At 38.7% G+C, this 24,351-nt stretch overlaps 1 protein-coding gene across 1 annotated transcript in view; it reads left to right on the top strand.

Annotated features, from left to right (window-relative positions):
- The window catches only part of CPA6 (carboxypeptidase A6), a 524,483-nt gene extending 500,429 nt beyond the window's left edge, over nucleotides 1-24,054 (top strand). The window contains exons 14-16 of the mRNA XM_032421607.1: nucleotides 13,840-14,042; nucleotides 17,590-17,674; nucleotides 23,415-24,054. Of these exons, the coding sequence (XP_032277498.1) occupies nucleotides 13,840-14,042; nucleotides 17,590-17,674; nucleotides 23,415-23,602 (476 nt within the window). The 3' untranslated portion in view covers nucleotides 23,603-24,054. The remainder of the gene's footprint in view (nucleotides 1-13,839; nucleotides 14,043-17,589; nucleotides 17,675-23,414) is intronic.
- Nucleotides 24,055-24,351: the final 297 nt, after the last annotated feature.

Raw genomic sequence — 24,351 nt, 5'->3', positions numbered from 1 at the left:
GTATACTAGAGCAGGAAGGCAAGGTTGGAGAAGAAGGGCACACAAGAGCAGCGTTTACTTAGATCTAGATCACTTATGCACCAGTAGGATATAGGCGATGAAGTTCAGAAGGAAAAGGGAAGAGTCTAGGATGACTCTATTTCTGGTAGGAGTGACTGGTGGATAGAGGTGTCATCTACCAAGATTTGGCATCTAGTGAGAGGTGAGGATTTGGTGGAAAACATGAGTCCAATTTTGAGCAGTGGATTTGAGTGTTTGTAGGAACCCTGGGAGAAGATGTACAATAGGTAACTGGATATAGACTTGGAGTATGAAAAGGGCCTCGTCTGAACATTGGGGCTTGTGGGTCCTTAGCACATGGGAAGTAGTTGAAGCTATAGGCACAGATCAGATCAGCACACATGAACACTGAAAAAAGAGTCAAAGCAGGGGTGCCTGGGTGGTTCAGTCGGTTAAACGTCTGCCTTCGGCTCAGGTCATGGTCTCAGGGTTCTCAGATAGAGCTCCACATCAGGCTCCCTGCTCAGTGGGGAGCCTGCTTCTCCCTCTCCCTCTGCTCCTACTCACTCTCTTTCTCTCTCAAATAAACAAACAACAAATAAAATCTTTAAAAAAAAAAAATGTCAAAGCAGAACCTTAAGCCTGTGCATACCCTTTGGTCTAAGCATCCCATTTCAAAAACACATTAGAAGGAAAGAGAAAAAGACGCTGACCATAGTGTGATCTATAATAATAAAAGAACAATCCAAATGTCAAGCAACAGGGCAATGGTTAAATAGATTCATATTCATTTGATAAATTTTAGGAAGCCATAAAAATAGGTAAGAAGTTCATTTAAAAATAATAAAAAGCTGATAATATTGAGTCAAATTCAGGCTATATAATTTTTCACTGTGATTACAATTTTATAAAATATATGATGATTTTATATGTACATGTGACAGATGTGTGTATAACATACACATTTAGATACTAACATGGGGAAAAAACTGGGAATAATAGACTAAAATGCTAGAATTGGAGGACTAGTGGTTTTTCTTCTTTTAAATGTTTTCTAAACTTAATTTTAGAATTCCACTTTAAGGAACAAATTTGCCTTTAACAGTGTGTATTCTGTATTTATTTTTCCCAAGTAGCCTATAAGTAGTTAGCCAAATGACTAATCATGTGACATGATTTTTAAAAAGATCCATATTGAAATGAATCCCGGAGATAAACACTATTTAAACGTATGATCTTGTTGCCACTATGAGACATCAAGTTAGATCACCCTACTGCATCACAGAGGATTTAGCAAAACTCAATAGAGCCATGGGAGTCCCTCAGCAAGTATTTATGGAGCACCTAATATATGCAGGTACTCTGTCTGGATGCTACTTTGGAGTGTGTCTTCAAACTGAAGAAACAGTTTGTAACTTTCTTCTTCAAATGTATTTTTCTCTATCTATGTTTAAATGACACTTTAAGTAAAAACACATTTTCTGACCATCAAACTTGGACCTATTGATATTCTTAAAAGACAGACAGAAAGAATACAAGTTTGAAGGATATGGGTAAACAGGCAATATTATACATTCCTGTTGAGAGTGTGAATGAGTTCAACTTCTGGGGAAGGGCATTTGGCAATGTTTACCAAAATTAAAAATACACATTTTTTCACTGAGTATTTCTCCTTTTAGGAATTTCCTGTTGCAATACTCACATGTGTGGAATATAACATATGTACAGGGATATTCATTACAGCACTCTTTATAATAACAAGAGATTAGAAGCATCCTACATGTCCATCAACAAATGACTATTAAGTTAAGCTACAATTATACAGTGAAATAGACAGAAATAGCCAAAATTAGATAGCTATTTTATGTATAGAAATATCTCCAGGATTACACACACATACACACACACACACAGTTAAAGCAAGGTTTAAGATTAATATATATAAAGGATACTATTTGTATAAAAAAGATAATAAAACTGGCTTTTTGCTTATAAATGCATAGACCAACCCTGGAATAATACAAGGAGGTAGTAAAAGTGATTGATTGCTTCTGGGGAAAAGAAATAGATGGCTAGACAGATGGAGGGAGCAATTTACATGGCAAAGCCATGTACATCCACTGGTCATTCTAAAAAATTAAAAGCAGTAAAAATAAGAAAACATTCTTTTCTTAAAAAACTAAAAATTTTAACTAAAATCTAGCCCCAGAATGCACTACCACCATTCAAAGCACTTCGTCTCCTTTCCTATTATTTAGCTTTTTTCTTTAGCTTAGTTATAATTTAGTAAAACATGAGGGAGTGGGACCAAAACAGACAGCTCATAAGCTTATAAGGAAATCGTACTTTTCTGCCACCATCCCTCATTGCCCTCAATCACCACTCCCACCAAGTGGGGTGGTGTGGGAAATGTCAAAAGAGTTCCCACTTAATCACAGATTGCCTAATCTAATAGACACCAAATGCACTGCCCTCTAGCCCTCTGGTCTCCCCATCACCTCTCCTGATACTCTCATAGAGGGGTTGACTGTGAAATAGATTGAGAGAAAACCTCAAGTCTTACAGTGGTTCAAACATCTTAAGGAAATTGTTATGTTGAGAGATAAACAGTGTACATCAGCAAAACTATTTTAGTATGACATATCTCATTAGAACACAGTACCTGTTTTCTTTTACTGGCACCTATTTGGAAGGAGGTCGTGGCATTCCATTCTAGCCTGTGTAATTCTGAAAGAGAGATTCCAGAGTAGCCTTCCAGCAAGTTCCACAACAAGAAAATAGCACTCATTCATCTCACTCACCTCCCCAGATTGGGAAGTTCCCTTGGCAACAATCACAGAGAAAGCAGTAATATGATACAAACCTATGGGTTCCCTTTTCATTTGTTCTCATTCTCAGGTGTAATTCTTATGCTCAGGTACATATTTGCACGTATTTTAAAGGTATACCAGAAACGTAGAGAACAACATTGTTGTTCAGGCTCTTGTGCAATCTCTTAGCTTTTATTATAACCTTAAATTATAATAAAACTGACCTTAAAATATAAAGCACAAATGGAATTTTGATGTGCTAGACTAAGAAGGACCTTGCTATAGGGCAGATTGATTCACTCAATGAACATTTATTGAACCCCTGCTATGGGCAAAGCACAATGCCAGGCAGATATTCGGTTCTTGTTTTTTGGGAGCTAGCATCCAGTGAGAGAGACCGCATTTAAACAACCTGCTGTGATTGGAGGCCTGAGTGTCACATTAACAGAGGAGAGAGGAAAGCGAAATTCTGGCTGGAGTCAGAGTGGCAAAGTTGCAGACAAGTGGCTCGTCCCCCACATAACATATCCAGTTGCCACTCTGCCAATTACCAAAACTTGGTGGCTTAAAACAACACAAATTTCTTTTCTTACAATTCTGGAGGCCAGATGTCCAAAATGGACCACACCAGGCACACCAGGAAGATGTGGCAAGACCACACTCCTTCAAGAAGCTTGAGGGGAGAATCCATTTCCTTGCCTTGCAGCTTCTAGGAGCCACCTGATTTCCTTACCTTGTGACCTCCTCCTCCACCTTCAAAGCCAGTGGCACAGCGGATTCCCTCTGTGACGCATCTTCTCTTTGCTTCTGTCACATAGCCTTCTCTTCTGTCTGTAACCAGCTTTCCCTCTCGTACAATGCTTCTGATTGCATTTAAGGCCTACCTGGATAATCCAGGATAATCTCCCCATTTCAGGATCTCAATCACGTCCGCAAAGGCCCTTTTCCATATAAGGTAACAGTCACAGATCCCATAGATTAGGACCTGGCAATCTTTGGGGGCCATTATTCAGCCTACCACAAGGTGTTTAGAGGGAAGGCCCCTAATCCAGCCCCTTCCTTTATCCTGAAGGCTGTGGTGAGCCACTGGAAAGTTTCAAGCATAGGAATTACATAGTAAGATATGTATTTCAGTAAAATTAATTCAGGACTTCTGAGGATGTAGATGAAAGAAGAGCCTGAAGTCAGCGAACCCCTCCAGTAATTCAGGACAGTTTTGACAAGACAATGGTAGTTGGGTTGAATGTACTGGAGAGAAATTAAGACCGTGGCATCAACAGCTGTTTGCGGACTATTGGATACAGTAAATGATTTCTGATCTGGGCACTCAGGTACCATACACCACGATTTGTAATACAAGAGGAGAAGCAGATTTGGAAGGGGGTTGGAGGACTGTAGGCAGGGAGGTGACAATTGATGATGACAGCACACCTCCAGTCATTAATTCCAAGCACACCTCCCCATGCTAATTTGCCTCTCCTCTCCCCCATTACAAGAGTATATTAGAATAAATTAAGAGTGGGGCACCTGGGTGGCTCAGTCATTAGGCATCTGCCTTCGGCCCAGGTCATGATGCCAAGGTCCTGGGATTGAGCCCCACATTGGGCTCCCTGCTCGGTGGGAAGCCTGTTTCTCCCTCTCCCACTCCCCCTGCTTGTGTTCCCTCTCTCGCTGTGTCTCTCTCTGTCAAATAAATAAATAAAATCTTAAAAAAAAAAAAAAGAATAAATTATTTATCACAACTAAACTGATTTTTTAGTTCACTAATTTTGTAGCCTGTAACTAGCCACTGTGAGACAAGCCCCACAACTGATGGCAACACGTTGTCACACGTCACATGAGAACCACGGATTAGGGTCCTTAATCCACCCAGGACAAATGCCACCAGAGCAGTGACATGCCTGCCCCTGAGCTCATTGGTAGTATAGTTCGGACTGGAGCCCCGTCTTGTGATTTTCCCCTCCTTCTCCATTCCCTCTCTAAAGACCATCTTCTACCTCATTTTACCATCCAGAGGGACTAAGCTTCACAGAAGCAACAAAACCCTTATTTTTTTGTACTTTATTTTTTTTAAGTAAAATCGTATTTTTTCGAGTTCCATCCATCTCGAGTCCCACTGAGTCTCTGCCATTAGAGTCTCCCCCAGGGCTTCTAATTCTGCTCTCCCTCCCTCCTTTGTGTTCCTGTGCACAGTCTGCAATGCACACTTTATGATGGTTTTATATCCTACATTGTCTTGTCCTCTAATTTCCTTATATGTGCACATCCTGTCTCCTCTCTAGATTTATGAGGTCCTTGTAGAGTTTCCCATCTTAATACTCAAAAATTAAAGAGGTGATGTATGCTATGGAAGTAAATTGCTGAAGTGTTCAGAACAGAGATGTGTGTTTTATTGGACAAGACTAGAATCCCTTCGTTCTGCACTGCAGAGATCTGTTATATATTCTGCAGTTGTTCTGCACGTGAAGATGGGGAAAGAGAATTTCGTCTCAGCTTCAGAAACAATATATTGACTCCTGTAAACTAAGGAAAAACTAATAACCTTTGGATTCTCATGCTTCTAAAACCTAAAGAGTGATGGGTTTGATGCTTCTTGCTCCTTCCCCCTAGAAATGTTTTATCATTGTTTCCTGGATATTAAATCATTTTTTGGTGTTTTTTACTTGTTTCCTTGAAATGCTGTGTCCTGGTGCTTTAGCTTTCTGCTATCTTGATCTTTTTTAGTACATCAGATATTTTTTATCAGAATCTATGTAACTGAAGCTAGATCTGGACAGCACTTTTCAAATTGTGCATCCAGCACAGCTACTTAAAATCCCAAAGGGACTTACGGTTCAATAATATTTGTGAGCTGTTTCTTTGCATTTTAGTAAAGCCTGGATAGTGCCCCCAAAAGGTTATAAATAAAATTAGATTGTTTTAGTGGTTTTCTTTCCACCTGACTTAATTTATTTCCATTTTAGAGGTCTTGCTATTCAGGATTCTGGTTTTATTTTTTAAAGACAGTGTTACTATAAGAGATGAGTAAGGCAAAAATTCATACAGAAACACTGGCATAAAGAATTTTGAATGTGATATTCCATTCTGCTGCTGAATCAATACTTAATCTGTAGTAAATAACATTGGCAGAATGCCAATCCATAAAATAAACCATAAAGCGCTATAGAATATTCCAGTGTTTAATGTGCTTCTCAAGCAAACAGCATTAAATCGAGGTGTGGCCCTTCTTAATATTATACAGTTTAGCTCCCATATAATTATTAAATAAAATGGTTTATTTTTTATGCACTCACTATCGGTCAAACATTGTGCAAGGCCCAGTTGAGTAGGGAAATGGGTAAGCATAAATTTTAACACACTATACTAAGTTTTATGACACATGCAGATAAAGAAGGGTGTTATAGGCACCTAACCCAGCTTAGGAACATTGAAGAAGATGCCAAGAGGAAGTGGTAAGTGCATTAAGCACTGAAGGACAAATAAAATCAGACTGTGAAGAAAAGAGATGCTTCAAAAGAAGGGAACAGCGTGTACCATCATAAGGGTAAGGGAGTATAGAACCTTGGGAAAATGACCAATATTTTATTAGGAATAAATGTACAAGGTTTAAGGCAGACTGATAGAAGGTAAAAATTTTAAGCAGGTCAACCAGAAACAAATCATGAAGGAACTTATCCCATAAGCATCTGGTAGAGGAAGGGAGCAAGACTCTCTGAATTCCAAGGAAGGAGAGAACTATATAACTTTCAAACTATTACAAAAACATGAAGAATACATGAAATTATCTAGTCAGTGACAAGATACCAATCACAGGCCTATCTGTACAGCAATAGGGTAAAAATCACCAACATTTTAAGACAGGAAAAACACACAAGATAAACTATAATATCTACCACTACCAAATTCAAACATTTTGATCACACTACCTCTTTGCCTTTAAGTGGTAGTAAGATTTCGGAAGTTTATCTGGAAGGCCACCACTGAAGGATTTTAAGCAGCAAATCAGATTTCTGTTTTTAGAATAAATAAGATCAGACTTAGTTGTATTACAAGGACATTGAGAAGGCTGAATTCAAGGTAGGCCAGACTGAAGGCAAGGAACTGTTCTCATAATTTAGGGGAATAATGACTAGAGCCTGAACTTTGTCAGTGGACGTGATCATAGAGAGATTTAGCAGATACAATCAACAGAATTTGCTCTCCAACTGGATGGAGGGATAAAACAGAAGAAAACTTCTAGGATTGTTCCACCTAAGTTCTAACGTAGGCCACTAGATGAATGAGGGAAACGTAGGTTAAGAAACATAGCAAAAGATCAGGGGCGCCTGGGTGGCTCAGTTGGTTAAGCGACTGCCTTCGGCTCAGGTCATGATCCTGGAGTCCCTGGATCGAGTCCCGCATCGGGCTCCCTGCTCGGCAGGGAGTCTGCTTCTCCCTCTGACCCTCCCCCCTCTCATGTGCTCTCTCTCATTCTCTCTCAAATAAATAAATAAAATCTTTTTAAAAAAAAAAAAAAAGAAACATAGCAAAAGATCAATTTGGTGGGTAAAAAAGAAAAAGATGATTTCATCTAGGGACATCTTGAGCTTTCAGAGCCCGAGACAAATAGATGGAGATGTCCTGAATGTTATTTTATACATGAGTTTGAAGCTTGAGATAGAGATTCAGGAGTCATGGGCTTGCACTAGATCCCATCTGGCTTGCCTACTCGCGAATATTGTTCCAGCTTCTGCCTAGCCGGCCAGACACTAGCAGAAGCCAGTTCTGACACTTTCCATCTACTTTGCCGGCACCATTCACCCTGTCACAGCATTCCCCTGCAGACCTGCTCCACCCAACCCAACCACCCCAGGAGGCAGCCCTCTAAAGCAGCTCCCGCTCTACCACACCCAGCAGGCAGACTTGGTGGGGACCAGCATCCCCCCCAAACCCACTACTGCCCCACCCACGCCAGGCAGACAGCCCCAGCCAGGGCCAGCACCCCTCCAAAGTGACTCCTACCCTGGGGTGGTAGGGAGCCAGCCCTGTCTACCAGCATGCCTGTAACAGCTGTGGCCAGGTCTGTCGGCCAGCTCTGCAGGGAGCTAAGCCCACACACCAGCAAGCCCACAGCAGCTACAGGTGAGCAGCTCAGCCAGTTAGTTTCACCAGGGGAAAGCCCTGCCCACCAGTCACAACAGGAGGGGACATGCAGGCCACACCAAAGACACCAGGAGTGCTTGCTCCTGGTGACCAGGGAGGGTAGCACTATGGCACCTCACAGGATGCCTTTCATATAAGGCCACCACTTTCAAGACCAGGAGACATAGCTAACACACCTAATACATAGAAAAAACACAGACAAAATGAGGCAAAGGAGTGTGTTCAAAGAAAAACAAGACAAAAACCTCAGAAAAGAACTAATCAACCTAATCAAAGTAATGGTTATAAAGGCCCTCACCTGATGTGAGAGAAGAGTGGGTGAACTATTTGAGAACTTCAATAAAGAAAAACAAAATATATAAAAGAACCAATCAGAGCTAAGGATTACAATGACTGAAATGAAAAATACATGAGAGGGAATCAAAGCAATTAGAGGATACAAAAGAATGAATCAACAATCTAGAAGACAGGATAGAAGAAGCACCAAGCTGTACAGCAAAAGTTTTTTTTTTATTTTTTTTTTAAAGATTTTATTTTTATTTATTTGACAGAGAGAGAGAACACAAGGGAGGGAACACAAGCAGGGGGATTGGGAGAGGGAGAAGCAGGCTTCCCGCTGAACAGAGAGCCCGATGCGGGGCTCGATCCCAGGACCCTGGGATTATGACCTGAGCCAAAGGAAGACGCTTAATGACTGAGCCACCCAGGTGCCCCCAAAAGTTTTTTTTTAATGAGGAGGGAAAGGTCTAAGATGGCAGCATAGGAAGACCCTGAACTCACCTCCTCTGCTGGACACTGATTTTGTGCCTGCATATAGAATAATTCAATTGAGGAAAAACTGAGGGCTGACTCAACAGCGTCTGCCCCACAAAGGAGAGACAGAGACATGGTAATGGCAGGACCCCCAGCCCCAGCGCTATGAACTTCAGCAGAGAGGGATATCACTGATGGGTCCCGCCTGCGGATTCACCTAGCTGGAGCAGAGAAAAAAAATAGTTCAAAGGGCAACAAGACATAGTGAAGGAAACCCATCTTCTAACCCTAGGACATCAGTCAAACAATGAAGGAACTACTTAAATCCTTTCTGACGTCAGAGGTGCTGTCTAGTGCCATTGTTTACATTTCCTCTCCACCTAGATGGTACAGATGGGAGCAAGATCTTGGTGCTCTAGCTAGCCGCCACCACAGCAAGCCCTAGTCCACACCACCTCCAGTCATCCCCCCCAAGGTGGCTCCCATAGTCACACCCACCCCAGCTGTAACCATCCCACTGGGGCAGCCCTGGCCCAGACCACCCCACAGGGCAACCCCAATGTGGAAAGCCTTGGGACACCCCGGGCCCATGCCCCACCAGCTCTAGCCATCCTGCCAGGGCACCCACGTGTGGAACATCCAGGACACCCCAAACCAAGCCTGCTCCAGCTGTCCTGCCTACAGTGCCCAGCACTCACAGGTGACACAGAGGATGCTCCCATACACGGCTACACCTTCAAGGCCGGGAGAGGTGGCTGTTTTGCCTAATTCATAGAAACAACCACAGAAATTCAAATAAAATGAGACAGAGGAACGTGCTCCAAATGAAAGAACAAGACAAAACTTCAGAGAATGAACTAAATGAAAGAGAGATAAGCAATTTACCCAATTAGGAGATCAAAGTAATGGTCATAAAGATGTTCACCAGATTTAAGAGTGGATGAACTCAGGGAGAACTTCAATAAAAAGATAAAAAATATAAAAAATAACCAGAATTGAAGAACACAATAACTGAAAAGAAAAATATGCTAGAGGGAATCCACAGTGGTTAAGAGGATACAAAAGAATATATCAGCGATCTGGAAGACAGGGTAATGGAAAGCACTCAAGCTGAACAGCAAAAAGTAAGAATTTTAAAAATGAGGATAGGTTAAAGGACCTCTAGGACAACATCAAGCATTGTAACATTTGCATTATAGGAATCCCAGAAGGATAAGAGAGAGAGAAAGAGGCAGAAAACTCATTTAAAGAAACAGTATCTGGAAACTTCCCTAGCCTGGGAAAGGAAACAGACACCCAGGTCCAGGCAACACAGAGAAACCCAAACAAGATGAACCCAAGCAGGTTAACCCCAAGACACATAATAACTAAAATGTCAAAAATTAAAATTAGAATCTTAAGACCGAAATAGAAAAGCAACTACTTATATACAAGGAAAGCCCCATAAGACTATCAGCTTATTTTTCAGCAGAAACTTTGCAGGCCAGAAGAGAGTAGCAGAATATATTCAAAGCGTTCAAAGGAAAGAAACCTACAACCAAGAATACTCTTAGCAAGGTTATCGTTCAGAACTGAAGGAGCTATAGTTTCCCAGACAAAAGTTAAAGGAGTTCATCAGCATTAAGCCGGCCTTATAAGAAATGTGAAAGGACTTAAAGCAGAAAAGACCATAACTAGATGTAAGAAAATTATTAAAAGAAAAAACTTTACTAGTAAAAACAATATATAGTAAAGGTAGCAAATCAATCACTTATAAAGCTATTATGCAGGTTAAAAGACAAAAGTAGTAAAATCAGTTATATCTTAAAAAATTAGTGACGGGATTCAAGAAATAGAAGATGTAAAATATGATGTCATATACATAAAACATAGATGGGGAGGAGTAAACATGTAGTGCTTTTAGAATGTGTTCAAACTCAAAACCATCAACTTAACACAGACTGCTATATACTTGGGATGTTATATATGAACCTCATGGTGCCCACAAACCAAAAACCTGTAATAGATACACAAAAAGAAAAAAATCCAAGCACAAGACTAAAGAAAGTGACTAATCACGAGGGAAGAGTAGAAGAGAAGAAGAAAGGGACAGAGAAGAACTACAAAAATAACAGAAAACAATTAACAAAATGGTAATAAGAATATGTCTATCAATAATTACTTTAAGTGTAAATGGTCTAAATGCTCCAATCAAAGGACATAATGTAACTGAATGGTTTAAAAAAAAAAAAAAAAGACCCATCTATATGCTGCCTACAAGAGACTCACTTCAGACCTCAAGATACATGCAGACTGAAAGTTAAAAGGTGGAAAAAGATACCATGCAAATGGAAGCCAGAAAAAAAATCTGGGGTAGCAATACTTACATCAGACAAAATAGACCTTAACACAAAGGCTGTAACAACAGACAAAGAAGGATCAAGGGATCACTCCAACAAGATGATATAACACTTATAATTATCTATACACCCAACATAGAAGCAACCTGATTGTATACAAAGCAAATGTTAACAGACATAAAGGGAGAAATTGACAGTAATAGCATAGAGTAGGGGAGTTTAACACCCCACTTATATCAATCAATAGATCATCCTGACAGAAAATAAATAAGGAACAGTCACTTTGAGTTACACATTAGACCATGTGGACTTAACAGATACATACAGAACATTCCATCCAAAAACAGCAGAATACACATTCTTTTCAAATGCACCTGGAACATTAAGATAATAGCCACTATGGAAAAAGAGTATGGAGGCTCCCCCAAAAATTAAAATTAGAAATACCATATGATCCAGCAATTCCACGTCCAGATATTTACCCAAAGAAAACAGAAATGCTAATTCAAAAAGATATATGCACCCCTATATTTATTGTAGCTAGAAAGTGGGTGTGGGGGATAGGCAAAATAGGTCAAGGAAATTAAGAGATCCAAAGTTCCAGTTATGAAATAAATAAGTCACCAGGATGTAACAGACAGCATAGGGAATACAGTAGGTAATATTGTAATAACTTTGTATGGTGATCAATGGTAACTACACTTATCATGGTGAGCTTTTCCTAATGTATGTAATTATGGATTCACTATGTTGTACACCTGAAACTAATATAATATTGTATGTATAACTACACTTCAATTTAAACAATTAATTTTAAAACATATAAATAAAAATGTAAGAATAATAAGTAAATATATATATATAAATATACTTTGGAAATACTACTCTAGTGTTGCTAATAAAAAGTCAAATGTGAATCTAATCCTTGTTCCTTATAGATGACCTGCTTCTTTCTCTCTGGAATTGTTTCCTTTTCTTAAATTTCACCCTACTGTGTCAAAGCGTTGACATATTTCCCCTTTATCTCTCTTGTTTTGTACTCAATAAGTCCATTCAATCTTTCCTTAATTGTAGAAAAATTTCAATGAGCAGTTCTTCAAATATTTAACTTTTATTTCTTTCTGTTAATCAGATGTTGACAATTACTCTATTTTTCATACCTCCTTTTTTTTCATTTTTTCATATGTTTCAAAACATATTCCATCTCATTAATTCATTCACTCATCAACTGTATTCTTTCAACCCATGAATTAAGTTTTTATTTCTATTATATCTGACTGGTACTTTTTTATAACTTCTTGTCCCTGTTTAATGTTTCCAATGCCCTTCTATATGCCCTTGAGAATGTTTATCAGGATTATTGTAAATCCTTCCTTTTTTCTCTGGCTCATTAGTTCTGCTCCCTCTGGAATTAGTTGTTCAGTCTGTGATCTCTCTAGTGCTTTACATCGGTGATCTTCAAATGTCTCTTTATTTATCCTATTCCTTTCAGAGTATCAGCTATCATTTTTATATTATATTCTGAGTTCCTTCCTTATCCCACTTACTTCTAAGGCACTTCTAAGTCCAGAATTAAACTCAAAGGAGGAAACCACAATTGCTGTAAATTTCCCATCTTAACTCACCTATAACACAAACTAGATTTAATGTCCTCAAGCTTTAGTCTGATTTGACTTGGTTATCTTTTCATATTAGTGGAATTAGACTATGTCACAGAATCACCAAACATCTTCCATTTGCTTATGGAAAGACACAGTTTTCTAGGGCTGTCAGGAGGCCTAATAATGGCGGATGGCAAATAACTGTAGAAAATGTAATTAATTATCAATGGAAAAATGTCTTGGAACCTTAATACTTTGTGATTGTTACAGTGAATGTTATTTTCCTTCCTCCCCTTCATAGACCTATAGGATACAAAGCTTTTAATTCAAAAATTATTAAAATTAAGTTTTGAGGATTTCTTAACTGAATTCTTACTGACCCCCAAGAAAACTAGAGAAGTCTCTTGGGTTTTACAAAACCGGTTTAGATATTGCTTATCTAAAAATATAATAGAAATTTTTTTGGCATCTTTTGTGGAATTATTTCTGCCTTGCCTTCATGTTCTTGATGTATCAATATTTGTATCTTCCCAGACACCTGTGCAGATGTCTAGCCTTTTCTTTTGATCTGACATTCACTTTTTAACAAATATTTGTTGAACACTTGACATACTATTGTTCTAGTTGCCAGGTGCCCAGCAAGAAAGACACAGTCCCTGCTTTCACAGAGCATTAGAGTTTAACAAAGAATCCAGATTGAATATAGTTTATACTAGAGCAGGGAGTTTCTTCTGTGTTGTTTTTCCTTGTATACCAGGCACCTAGAACAGTGTAAATATTGGGTGAATGTTAAGCAGGTAAATACTGGACACTAATTACAAATGTGTTAAATGTTATGTTGGAAAAATGCAGGCATCATGGAGTATAGGAGCCTTACCCGATCTGGGGGATCATAGAGAATTAGGTCTCCCACTGATAAAGCCATCCCTTTCCAAGTGGTTTATGCAGGCTCATTTAAACAATCAGCACCTATTTCCTATTTCCTATTCAGGCCACCCTCCTATTGTGCATGGAGGCTTGAACCACCTTGGATTTTTCAGTATTGATTTCTGTAAATGAGAAGTGAGATGAATTGCTTAATAATACCATATGTTTATAGAAACAAAAGAAAATAGCAGTTTAACAATGCTGGTTTGTGTTTCTTGCTTCTTGCCGATCCACTCCGTCACCCCCATTTTCTTTTTTATCTTGCAGATGAAGGAGCTTCTATGCACCCTTGTGATGATGCATACTGTGGACCTTTCCCAGAATCTGAGCCAGAAGTGAAAGCTGTAGCCACTTTCCTCCGAAGACACAGGAAGCACATTAGAGCTTACCTCTCCTTTCATGCATATGCTCAGATGCTGCTGTATCCCTATTCTTACAAATATGCAACAATCCCCAACTTCAGCTGTGTGGTAAGTATTAGACCTTGTACATGCGTGTCAGGCTTTATGCTTCTTTTGTAAAGCTAAAAGGGCTCTGAGTGGTAATGATAATAGCAAACACATATTGTGTTTATTCTAATAAGCATTTTTTACCTACTAACTTATTTATTTTCCATAATCATATGAGGTAGGTAACTATTATTTTCCCCATTTTACAGATGAGGAAACTGAAACCTAGGGAAATTAAGTAATTAGATGCAGAACACACAGCTACTAAGGGCCATAGCCAGGATCGAGCCCCAAATCTAGCTCCAGCCTTGTCACTTTTAACTGCTATGCTATGCTGCTTCTCAAACGCAACCATCTCAAACCAATTTACATTCTTACCACGGGTTACACAGAAAGCTGTCAGGAAGAATTTGATTAGTATTACAGCTTCGGTCACATATGTAAGGCTATAATTAATTTTATTGGGTAAATAATTGTTCATAAACTATGGCCTGACTCTCATTAATTAAAAGCAAGTTTTAATGTATAAGCGCTATTTGCTTAATGGTACTAAGTCTCTGGGCATGTATCTGACAAGTTGGTGCTAAGAATGAACAGCCCTTCAGGCATAAGATTCCTTGGCAGTGAAAAAGCAGTTTCTTTCTTCCTCATCTCAGAAACCCAACAAGCTATCCACTGTAGGGCAAAATTCCTCGTAAAGTGAGTCTGATTCAGAGCCTCTAGCATCTGAAGGTCTATAAAATTCAAAAACAGGTCAAACTAATACATAGTGTTAGAAATGAGGAAGAGAAAGAGAACAGTGACTGGGAGGAGGTATGGGAAGGAGAGCTTTTGGGTTTTGCTGTTGATGTTCTATTCCTTGGCCTGGATGCTGGTTACACGAGTGTGTGTAATTTGTGATCACTCACTGAGCTATAAACTGAAAATGTGTATATTCTTCTGTATGTATGTTATACTTGAATTAAAAGCTTTGATAAAAGAGAAGATCCCCTTTCTTCCTATATCTTGAACTCTAAATCCTTTACCAGTTGGTTGGAGTTGCAGGAATTCCTGACCTAGATGTCCAGGACCTGGAAGGAATGGAGAACATGAGGAGGTCAGAAGAAGGCCTGAGGGAAGGTTTCTATTCTGTCCAAAAGAGGAACTTTGTTCTTGGCATTCCAAGCAAGAATTCTGAGCAAATTCTCTTGAGAGATTTTGTAAAGGTGGTAGTTCTATTTAAGAGTGCAATTCTTCAGCTACTGTGTGAGTCAAATAGGCTAGTTGTTGTTGTTATTGTTGTTAACCTGGCACCTTAACCACCCTGTATCACACACCTGAATATTTGCTTCTCTAGGCAAATATTCAGCCCTTTCTAAATTGATATTAAAACTATTACATAAGTTAAGCCTATTTTCATTTTGTCTTGGATTGGAGGATGTGGTATAAAGAGTAGATCAGTGATTTACAATCAAGGATAACTTTGCCTCCCAGAGACACTGAACAATGTTGAAGACATTTTGATTATCACAAAAAGGCTGGAGGATGCTATTGGCAACTAGTGGATAGAGGCCAAGGATGCTGCTAAACATCCTACAATGTACAGGACAGCCTCCCACACAAAGAAGTATTCAGTCCAGACTGTCAATAGTACCACTGTTGAGAAATCCTGTTACCAGGTTACACATAAGCTAAGTCACGGATGCCAAGATGAAAATTTTCAGAAACTAGGTAGAGTCTGAATGTTAACCAGAAACCATTCAATTCTAATAAATTATTCAAAAAGCATTCCATCAATGTGTAGGAGTCTGTGTTTCTGCTAACATTTTTAGGTCATTCATTAACTTGCTTTAAATAAAAAATATATTCCTTACTTAGTTGAGGTTCAATAAGGGAGGCCTGGGTCCTTTTGGACAATTGAAAAGAGGAAGCAATAAAGAAAGGAGGAATTGCTTAAATTCTTTCAAATAGGTGTCCAGCTACACCACCCTGGAAAATAATTCCTAGAAAATTTTATGAAGTTTTCACTTTTTTGTGGAATGATCATATCCAAGCCTCTTATCAACATCCACCTGCACTTGAGTGACGAAGTACCATGGGCCCAAAAGGCTAAAACTGTGCGTATGTTTTCTGTAAATAGGCCAAGTGGTTGTATTTTTTTTCCTTAAGAGATTTTTGGGGGTAGTTGAGTCATCTGAAATAATGAGGAACAAGATTCTCCTCACCGGCAGAACACAGTAATCTTCTAAATGTAGAAATATCTGCCCTTGCCATGGAATATTGCTGAAACCATTGGAGAAGATGTTAAAATCTCAGAACATTCTCCATAAAGGTATCTTATTATGGTGTTTACATTCCTTTTCTGTTGGCTCCTAAGAGGAGAATGTCATCATCAGTGAGATCAGTAATAAATTGTCTGCCAGGTTCTGGAGCCTGGTCCCTTAATATCCACAAAGAGTGGCATTTGTTGCAAATGCTGCTTTATGCATCCCTGAGGTGAATGAGGACAGCAAGCTGAAGCTGGGTCCAACACACAGCACCATGTTGCCCAGAGAACTTCAACCGATATAATAAATTATTCATAGGCAAATCGAAACGGGAGAGTTGGATACTGGTTTCACCGTACTTCTTTTCCTCTCACTGGTCATACAATACTTCTTGAACTCCTTATTGAAACTAATGCTGTTATACCATTGAAAATGTTTTGAAGTGTAGTCAGTATCATTTTAGTTCATGTTAGAATATTTACCTTTTAGTATTTTTATTGTGTTATCATTTTCCCCGATCTTTGGCATTGATAGGTAGAGTTCCGCCTCAAAATTTCTCCATCTTAGCAGTACCTGAGCTCTGTCAGAGGCGTATGTAACTCTAGAAGTCATGGAGCATTCTGCAATTGTATTCCCATTGCCATAGGGATAAATGAATAGCATAAGAGAAGTCACTCTTCCTGAACTAAAGGGTTTCTTAATTGATCCAAATGTGTTTTAAATACCTTGTACATAGCCACTGAAGTATGTACTTAAGGATCAATAAGATTATCTTGATACTCTCGCAGAGCTATGCTTATTCAACATTCATGCAAGAAATATTGACTGAGCATCTGTTATACTCGGGCACATTGCTAAATAATGCATATGTGGCTATGAAGAAGGCTGGCATGGGCTCTGCCCTATCAAGCATTTTGTAATTTATAGGAACAAGTGTCTCTGAGTGAAAGTGAAGAGAACAGAACACTAAATCAGCATCAGAAGATATGTGTATTAACTCAACCTGTCCTTGCTTTGTAACCCCAGCCTGCCCGTTTAACCTTGCTGAGCCTTTCTTTTCTTGTCTGTAAAATGGAAATAGTACTGATCGCTGGCTTGGTGTAAAGATCAATCAAAGGAAATAATGTGTTCTAAAACATATTATAAACTGCAGCATTTGACAAGGAATATTATTACCATTATTATTAAATATAACTATTACCTAATGTGCCCAACTTTGCTCCCAAACTGAAGACTGCTAAGGCTCAAACAACATGCCAGTGTTTCTAAATGTTTCAATGCACTGATGTAAAGTGATATCAGCTCTCCCTTTTCCCTCACAGGAATCTGCAGCTTATAAAGCTGTGAATGCCCTTCGGTCAGTATATGGGGTACAATATAGATATGGACCTGCCTCCAGCACATTGTGTAAGTTTCCTGTGTATTTTGTGTTAGAATCATCTCTTGAACCAAGATCCTGTAAAATGACTTCCCTTTAAAAAAACAAGAAGTGTGTTCCCCCTTAATGAGAAATTTTTGACAACCAAATTAGCCAAGGAAGACAGAGGGAGTTTATATTTGATTAGTTTTACACTGCTTGACATAAATCACTGTACCAATTGAAATAAATTCTAAACAGAGAATATTCTAAGCATGTAGTAATGACTACAAAGTTGAAATGAGATCTTATGACAGTAGAAAGTACCCAAATGGGCTCCTTGAGCAATTGTAACTACTGTAAGGGTAGAAATGGGCCTTGAGAATATAATGAAATAATGTCTCAGCCCTAAAAGACCTTTCCTTTTATTCCTTTCCTACCATTCTTGTTATGAAATGCATTTCTTACATAACACCTGCAGCTGAATTTCCCCTTAAAAGGTGATTAAAATATTTTTTTTTGCTTTCTTAAATAAATTTATTATTTGAATTTTAGGTGGTTAACATACAGTGCAATATTGGTTTCTGGAGTAGAATTCAGTGATTCATCACTTACATACAACACCCGGTGCTCATCATAACAAGTGCCCTCCTTAATACCCATCACCCATCTAGCCCATCCCCCACCCACCTCCCTCCATCAACTCTGTTTGTTCTCTCGTTAAAAGTCTCCTATGGCTTGTTTCCCTCTCTCCTTTTTTTCTTTTTACCCTTCCCATATGTTCATCTGCTTTCTTTCTTAAATTCCACACATGAGTGAGATCATATGGTATTTATCTTTCTCTGACTGACTTATTTCACTTAGCATAATACCCTCTAGCTCCATTCACATCATTGCAAATAGCAAGATTTCATTTTTTTGATGGCTGAGCAATATTCCATTGTATATATGTACGACTTCTTCTTTATCCATTCATCAGTTGATGGACAGTTGGGCTCTCTCCATAGTTTGGCTATTGTTGATAATGCTGCTATAAACATCGGGGTGCATGTATTCCTTCAAGTCTGTATTTTTATATCTTTTGGGTAAATACCCAGTGGTATAACTGCTAGCTCATGGGTGTCATGGATGTCTTTGGAAAAATGTCTATTCGTGTCTTCTGGCCATTTCTTAACTGGACTATTTGTTTTTCGGGTGTTAAGTTGGTAAGTTCTTTGTAGATTTTGGATACTAACCCTTCATCAGATAAGTAATTTGCAAATATCTTCTCCCATTCTGTAAGCTGCCTTTTAGTTTTGTTGACTCTTTCCTTCACTGTGCGGAAGCTTCTTATCTTGATGAAGTCCCAATAGTTCATTTTTGCTTTTGTTTTCCTTGCCTGTGGTGACATGTCTAGTAAGAAATTGCTACAGCCGAGGTCAAAGAGATTTCTGTCTATGTTCTCCTCTAGGATGTTGTTGATTTCCTGTCTCACATTTAGGTCTTTCATCCATTTTGAATTTATTTTTGTGTATGCTGTAAGAGAGTGGTCCAGTTTCATTGTTCTGCATGTTGCTGTCTGGTTTTCCCAATACCATTTGTGAAGAGACTGTCTTTTTTCCATTGGATATTCTTTCCTGCTTTGCCAAAGATTAGTTGACCATATAATTGTGGGTCCATTTCTGGGTTCTCTATTCTGTTGCATTGATCTATGTGTCTGTTTTTGTGACAGTGCCATACTGTCTTGATGACTACAGCTTTTTAACATAGCTTGAAATCTGGAATCGTGATGCCTCCAGTTTTGTTTTTCTTTTTCAGAATTGCTTTGGCTATTCGGGGTCTTCTGTGGTTCCATATAAATTTGAGGATTGTTTGTTCTAGCTCTGTGAAAAATGCTGGTGGTATTTTGATAGGGATTGCATTAAATGTGTAGATTGCTTTGGGTAGTATAGACATTTTGACAATGTTTGTTCTTCCAATCTAAGAGCATGGAATGTTTTTCCATTTTTTTGTGTGTGTCCTCCTCAATTTCTTTCAGAAGTGTTCTATAGTTTTCAGAGTACACATCTTTTACTTCTTTACTTAGATTTATTCTTAGGTATCTTATTGTTTTTGGTGCAATTGCAAATGGGATCAATTTCTTGATTTCTTTTTCTGCTGCTTTGTTATTGGTATGTAGAAATGCAGCGGATTTCTGAACATTGATTTTATATCCTGCGACTTTGCTGAATTCATGTATGAATTCTAGCAATTTTTGGTGGAGTCTTTAGGGTTTTCTACATAGAATATTAGGTCATCTGCAAAGAGTGAAAGTTTGACTTCTTCCTTGCCAGTTTGGATGTGTTTTATTTCTTTTTGTTGTCTCATTGCTGAGGCTAAGACTTCCAGTACTATGTTAAATAGTAATGGTAAGAGTGGACATCCCTGTCTTGTTCCTGACCGTAGGGGAAAGGCTCTCAGTTTCTCCCCATTGAGGGTGATATTAGCTGTGGGTCTTTCATACATGGCCTTTGTGATGTTGAGGTATGTCCCACCTATCCCTACTTCATTTTTTATCAGGAACGGATGCTGTATTTTGTCAAATGCTTTTTCTGCATATATTGACAAGATCATATGGTTTTTATCCTTTCTTTTATTAATACGGTGTATCATATTGATTGATTGACTTGCAAGTATTGAACAACCCCTGCGGCCCAGGAATAAATCCCACTTGATCATGGTGAATAATTCTCTTAATGTACTGTTGAATTCGATTTGCTAATATTTTATTGAAATAAAGAGCAACTGGGTACATGGAAAGAACTTGAACAAAGACTCTGAAGACATGGATTCTAGTCCTAATTCTGCCACTAATCGGGATATAATCCTGGCCAAGATATTAATCCTGGACTTCAGTTTCCACAACTGTTAAGTGAGGAATTGGACTGGGTCATCTCTCATGGCCTCTCAAACTCTAAAATTTTTAAACTATATGACTTGGAAAATCTAGCAAGAAATCATATATATCTGAATGTCTATGTATGCACACACACACACACACACACACACACAGGTTGTATGTATATGTATAGATAGTGACATCCAATTTTGCTTTTGGTGAGGTACCAAATTTCTCCTTGATTTCTTTAACCTACCAATTATTATATTCCTAACCACTCACTTTCTTCAGCCTTCAAAGAAAAGTTTGGTTTGCCAATTAACATTGCTTATCAAATAAGTTTATCCTAATAATGAGTATCTTAAGTATCAGAAGTGTTTTCAAAGTCTATGATTATTGTTCTCATGCTGACCTTTTTAGAACTGTTTTTCAGGGGGCACCTGGGTGGCTCAGTCAGTTAAGCGTCTGCCTTCAGCTCAGGTCATGATCCCAGGGTCCTGGGCTCAAGCCCCACATCAGGCTCCCTGTTCAGCAAGGAGACTGCTTCTCCCTCTCCATCTCCCTCTGCCCATTCCCCTGCTTGTGCTCCCTCTCTCTCTTTTTCAAATAAATAAATAAAATCTTTAAAAAAAAAACAAAAACAAAAAAACATTTTTAAAAAAAAGAACTGTTTCTCAGTAACGGCACGTTGAAAAAGGAAATACAGTATTTTTTTAAAATCATACTACTAATTATTACCAATATAATATATATTAAACATTAATTTTTAAAAATCTTACAGTTTACCTTTTCAGCTTGATATCAAGCCACAGTCATAGTATTATATTTACCAAGAACAACCTGTTACCATAGAAATGAGGCTGTCACATCACCATGACGTAACTGTTGGCACATATTGACTCTGACTTTGGCTTCTATGACTACTATTTGTAATTCCAGTGTACTCTAACCCAGAGGGACAATGAAGCCACAGCCTACCTTCTGTCCTTAACCAAAGCAAGGGGAGCCTGAGAAACAGTAGAGTGTTTTAACTGTCATCTTAACATAATTTATCTCTAACTTGTCCTGACAAAAATAGGAATAAAAAGGATATTATTTGAGCAGATGAACATGCACTGAAAATTTTTTAATAACAATAGTGTTAGGTCAGTCTGGATCATATTAATTTCAAGAAAAAAGTTTGTAAAGATTCTTCTTTTATTTTTTTAAGATTTTATTTACTTGAGTGAGAGAGAGAGCGCACAGAGGGAGAGGGACAAGCAGACTCCCGACATGGGGCTTGATCCCAGGATCCTGAGCTCATGACCTGAGCCGAAGGCAGCTGCTTAACCAACTGAGCCACCCAGGCGCCCCTATAAAGATTCTTCTATAAAAGATTTATTTATAATTATTAAGACCCTGTTATGCTAAAAACTACATACTAGGCACTTTGGGATGTAAAGATGCAAAATAATAAGGGCTTAAGTATCCTAGCACATTATTTTGTTTAATTTCCACAACAACACTATGCAGTAGGTATTATCAATCCCTTTTTCTAAAGGGAAGATTGAGGCCCAGACAAGTCACAGTAGGTGGTAGGATCTAACACAGCCCAGACCCTTAGTCTGCCTCTAGTGCCTGTACTTTCAACCTGTGCTGAAAAGCTGGAGCATGTGAGGTCACAGGAGCCAAAAAGAGAGAATTGCCAATGAATTATCAGCTACACTAAATGCTGTTGAGAGGTTGAAAGTGGGATCTGCAGGGGGAAAAACAAAGCAAGAAAGAAAATTAGGCCTGCTGTCATTGGTGACCTTCAAGAACAAAGTTTTCATAGACAGGTAGAGGCAAGAACCAGACTGAAAGTGGTTAAGGATATAGAGCAACATATATAGATTCTCTTTGTGTTCTAAAGCAAAGGGACAAAGAAAAAAAGGATGGCATATAGCATGAGAAGGAAGTACCATATGAAATTGGTGCTTGAACATTTTGGTCAATGCAGATGCAAGAGAAGGTGATTTAATTAATGAAACAAGTCCTGGAGAAGGGACCCTCTCACTACCAGGGAAGACCATGATGAATGGAATCAAAAGATGACACCTGTTAAAACAACAACAACAACAACAACAACAACAACAACAACGAGCAAGAGTTCCTTCTCTGAGCCGGAAGGAAGACAGCCAGGGGTCTGTAATGTCAGTAGAGGAGGCGGTGGGATGATGGGATGATTACCTTTTATGGGCACAGGGACAATGGTAAGTGAGGGGCAGGCCTACAAGAGCCTGAGAAAGGTTCAGTAAGTGAAGGTCTAGAAAACTGAGCCTAGAGCAGCATTGAGAACAGAGAAGGACATCAGTGACTAGTGTGATTTTACAGCAAAGACTTTCCCCAGCTCCCTCTCAAGGAGTAAGAGCAGAGAAACTGAGCCAGGGATTAGTTTGTTTATGGGTGACTGAAGTGAGGGTAGAGATAAATGTTATTGGAATTGAGGTTGAGAAATTTTGAGGTCATCACACTGAAAAAGCATTACTACCTAGACTAGATCCTCAAAGATGATGGCAGGGAGGACTTTTAAGTTCCATGAGCCTAATGCCAAGGAACTACTGTTAAATCATTCTTGTTGAAACAGTGTTTAATTAGAAGGACTTAGGATAGCCTAGTAAGCAAGTACTATATACAAACTTTGAAAATTATGGGCGCCTGGGTGGCTCAGTTGGTTAGGCGACTGCCTTCGGCTCAGGTCATGATCCTGGAGTCCCTGGATCGAGTGCCGCATCGGGCTCCCTGCTCGGCGGGGAGCCTGCTTCTCCCTCTGACCCTCCCCCCTCTCATGTGCTCTCTCTCTCTCATTCTCTCTGTCTCAAATAAATAAATAAATAAAATCTTTAAAAAAAAAAAAAAGAAAGAAAATTATGCAGACTCTTCAGTGAGGCTTTTTTTTTTTTTTTAACTTTTAGATGTGAGCTCTGGTAGCTCAATGGATTGGGCCTACAAAAATGGAATACCCTATACATTTGCTTTTGAACTTCGTGACACTGGACATTTTGGATTTTTACTTCCAGAGATGCTCATCAAACCAACCTGTACAGAGACCATGCTGGCTGTGAAGAATATCACAATGCACCTACTAAAGAAGTGTCCCTGAGGCCCAAGGGTCAGGTCAACCACCAGAGAGCTGATTCTGTGCAAGAGCTACTTGGCAGTGGGTGGAAATTGTTTTTAAAAAGAAGGGCAACTTCTTAGAATGAACATATCTGTGGACTTTAAAAGGACCTACTTATGCAATTCAAGTTTCTGTGGCAATACAAAATTGGTTAAAAAAAATCTGAGCATAGCCTAGTTTGTTGTAAGAGAAAGCATCCATTTTATATCCCTTTAGAGTCCTATTTGATTAAGGGGAAGTGGGGATATTTTCAAACCCTATCGTCTCAAGAAATGTACAAATTAAAGATTTCACTGCAATAAATCTCCTTTTCTCAATTAAGATCTAGGCTAGTAATGTTTAATCACTTGGTTTTCATTTGAAATGGAAACTTTTGAAATGGAGAGAACTATATTTCTTAATAAATATACAACTTATCAAGACCTCAGATTCTTCACATCTTCATCCCCTGGCGTTAGTGCATCATACACCTATAAAAATATAGCAAGCTGGAACAGTCATGTTTAGACTCTGAGAATACCATTTACAAAAACGGAAGTAAACATTGAGGTGCCAGACACAGCATTAAGAGCTTTACACTAATAATCTTATTTATTGCTCAAATACTATAATAGGAATAGATATTCCTATTATCCTCATTTCTCAGATGAGGAAATTGAGACTTAGAAAAGTGATATAGGTTTCCATTTCCAGGAGTATGAAAGATAGTTATCTGGACTGCTGGAAATAAC

The sequence above is a fragment of the Phoca vitulina genome, unplaced genomic scaffold (genome assembly GCF_004348235.1).
Source record: "Phoca vitulina isolate PV1807 unplaced genomic scaffold, GSC_HSeal_1.0 scaffold25, whole genome shotgun sequence".
NCBI lineage: Eukaryota > Metazoa > Chordata > Mammalia > Carnivora > Phocidae > Phoca > Phoca vitulina.
This window is presented reverse-complemented; position numbering and strand designations above follow the sequence as displayed.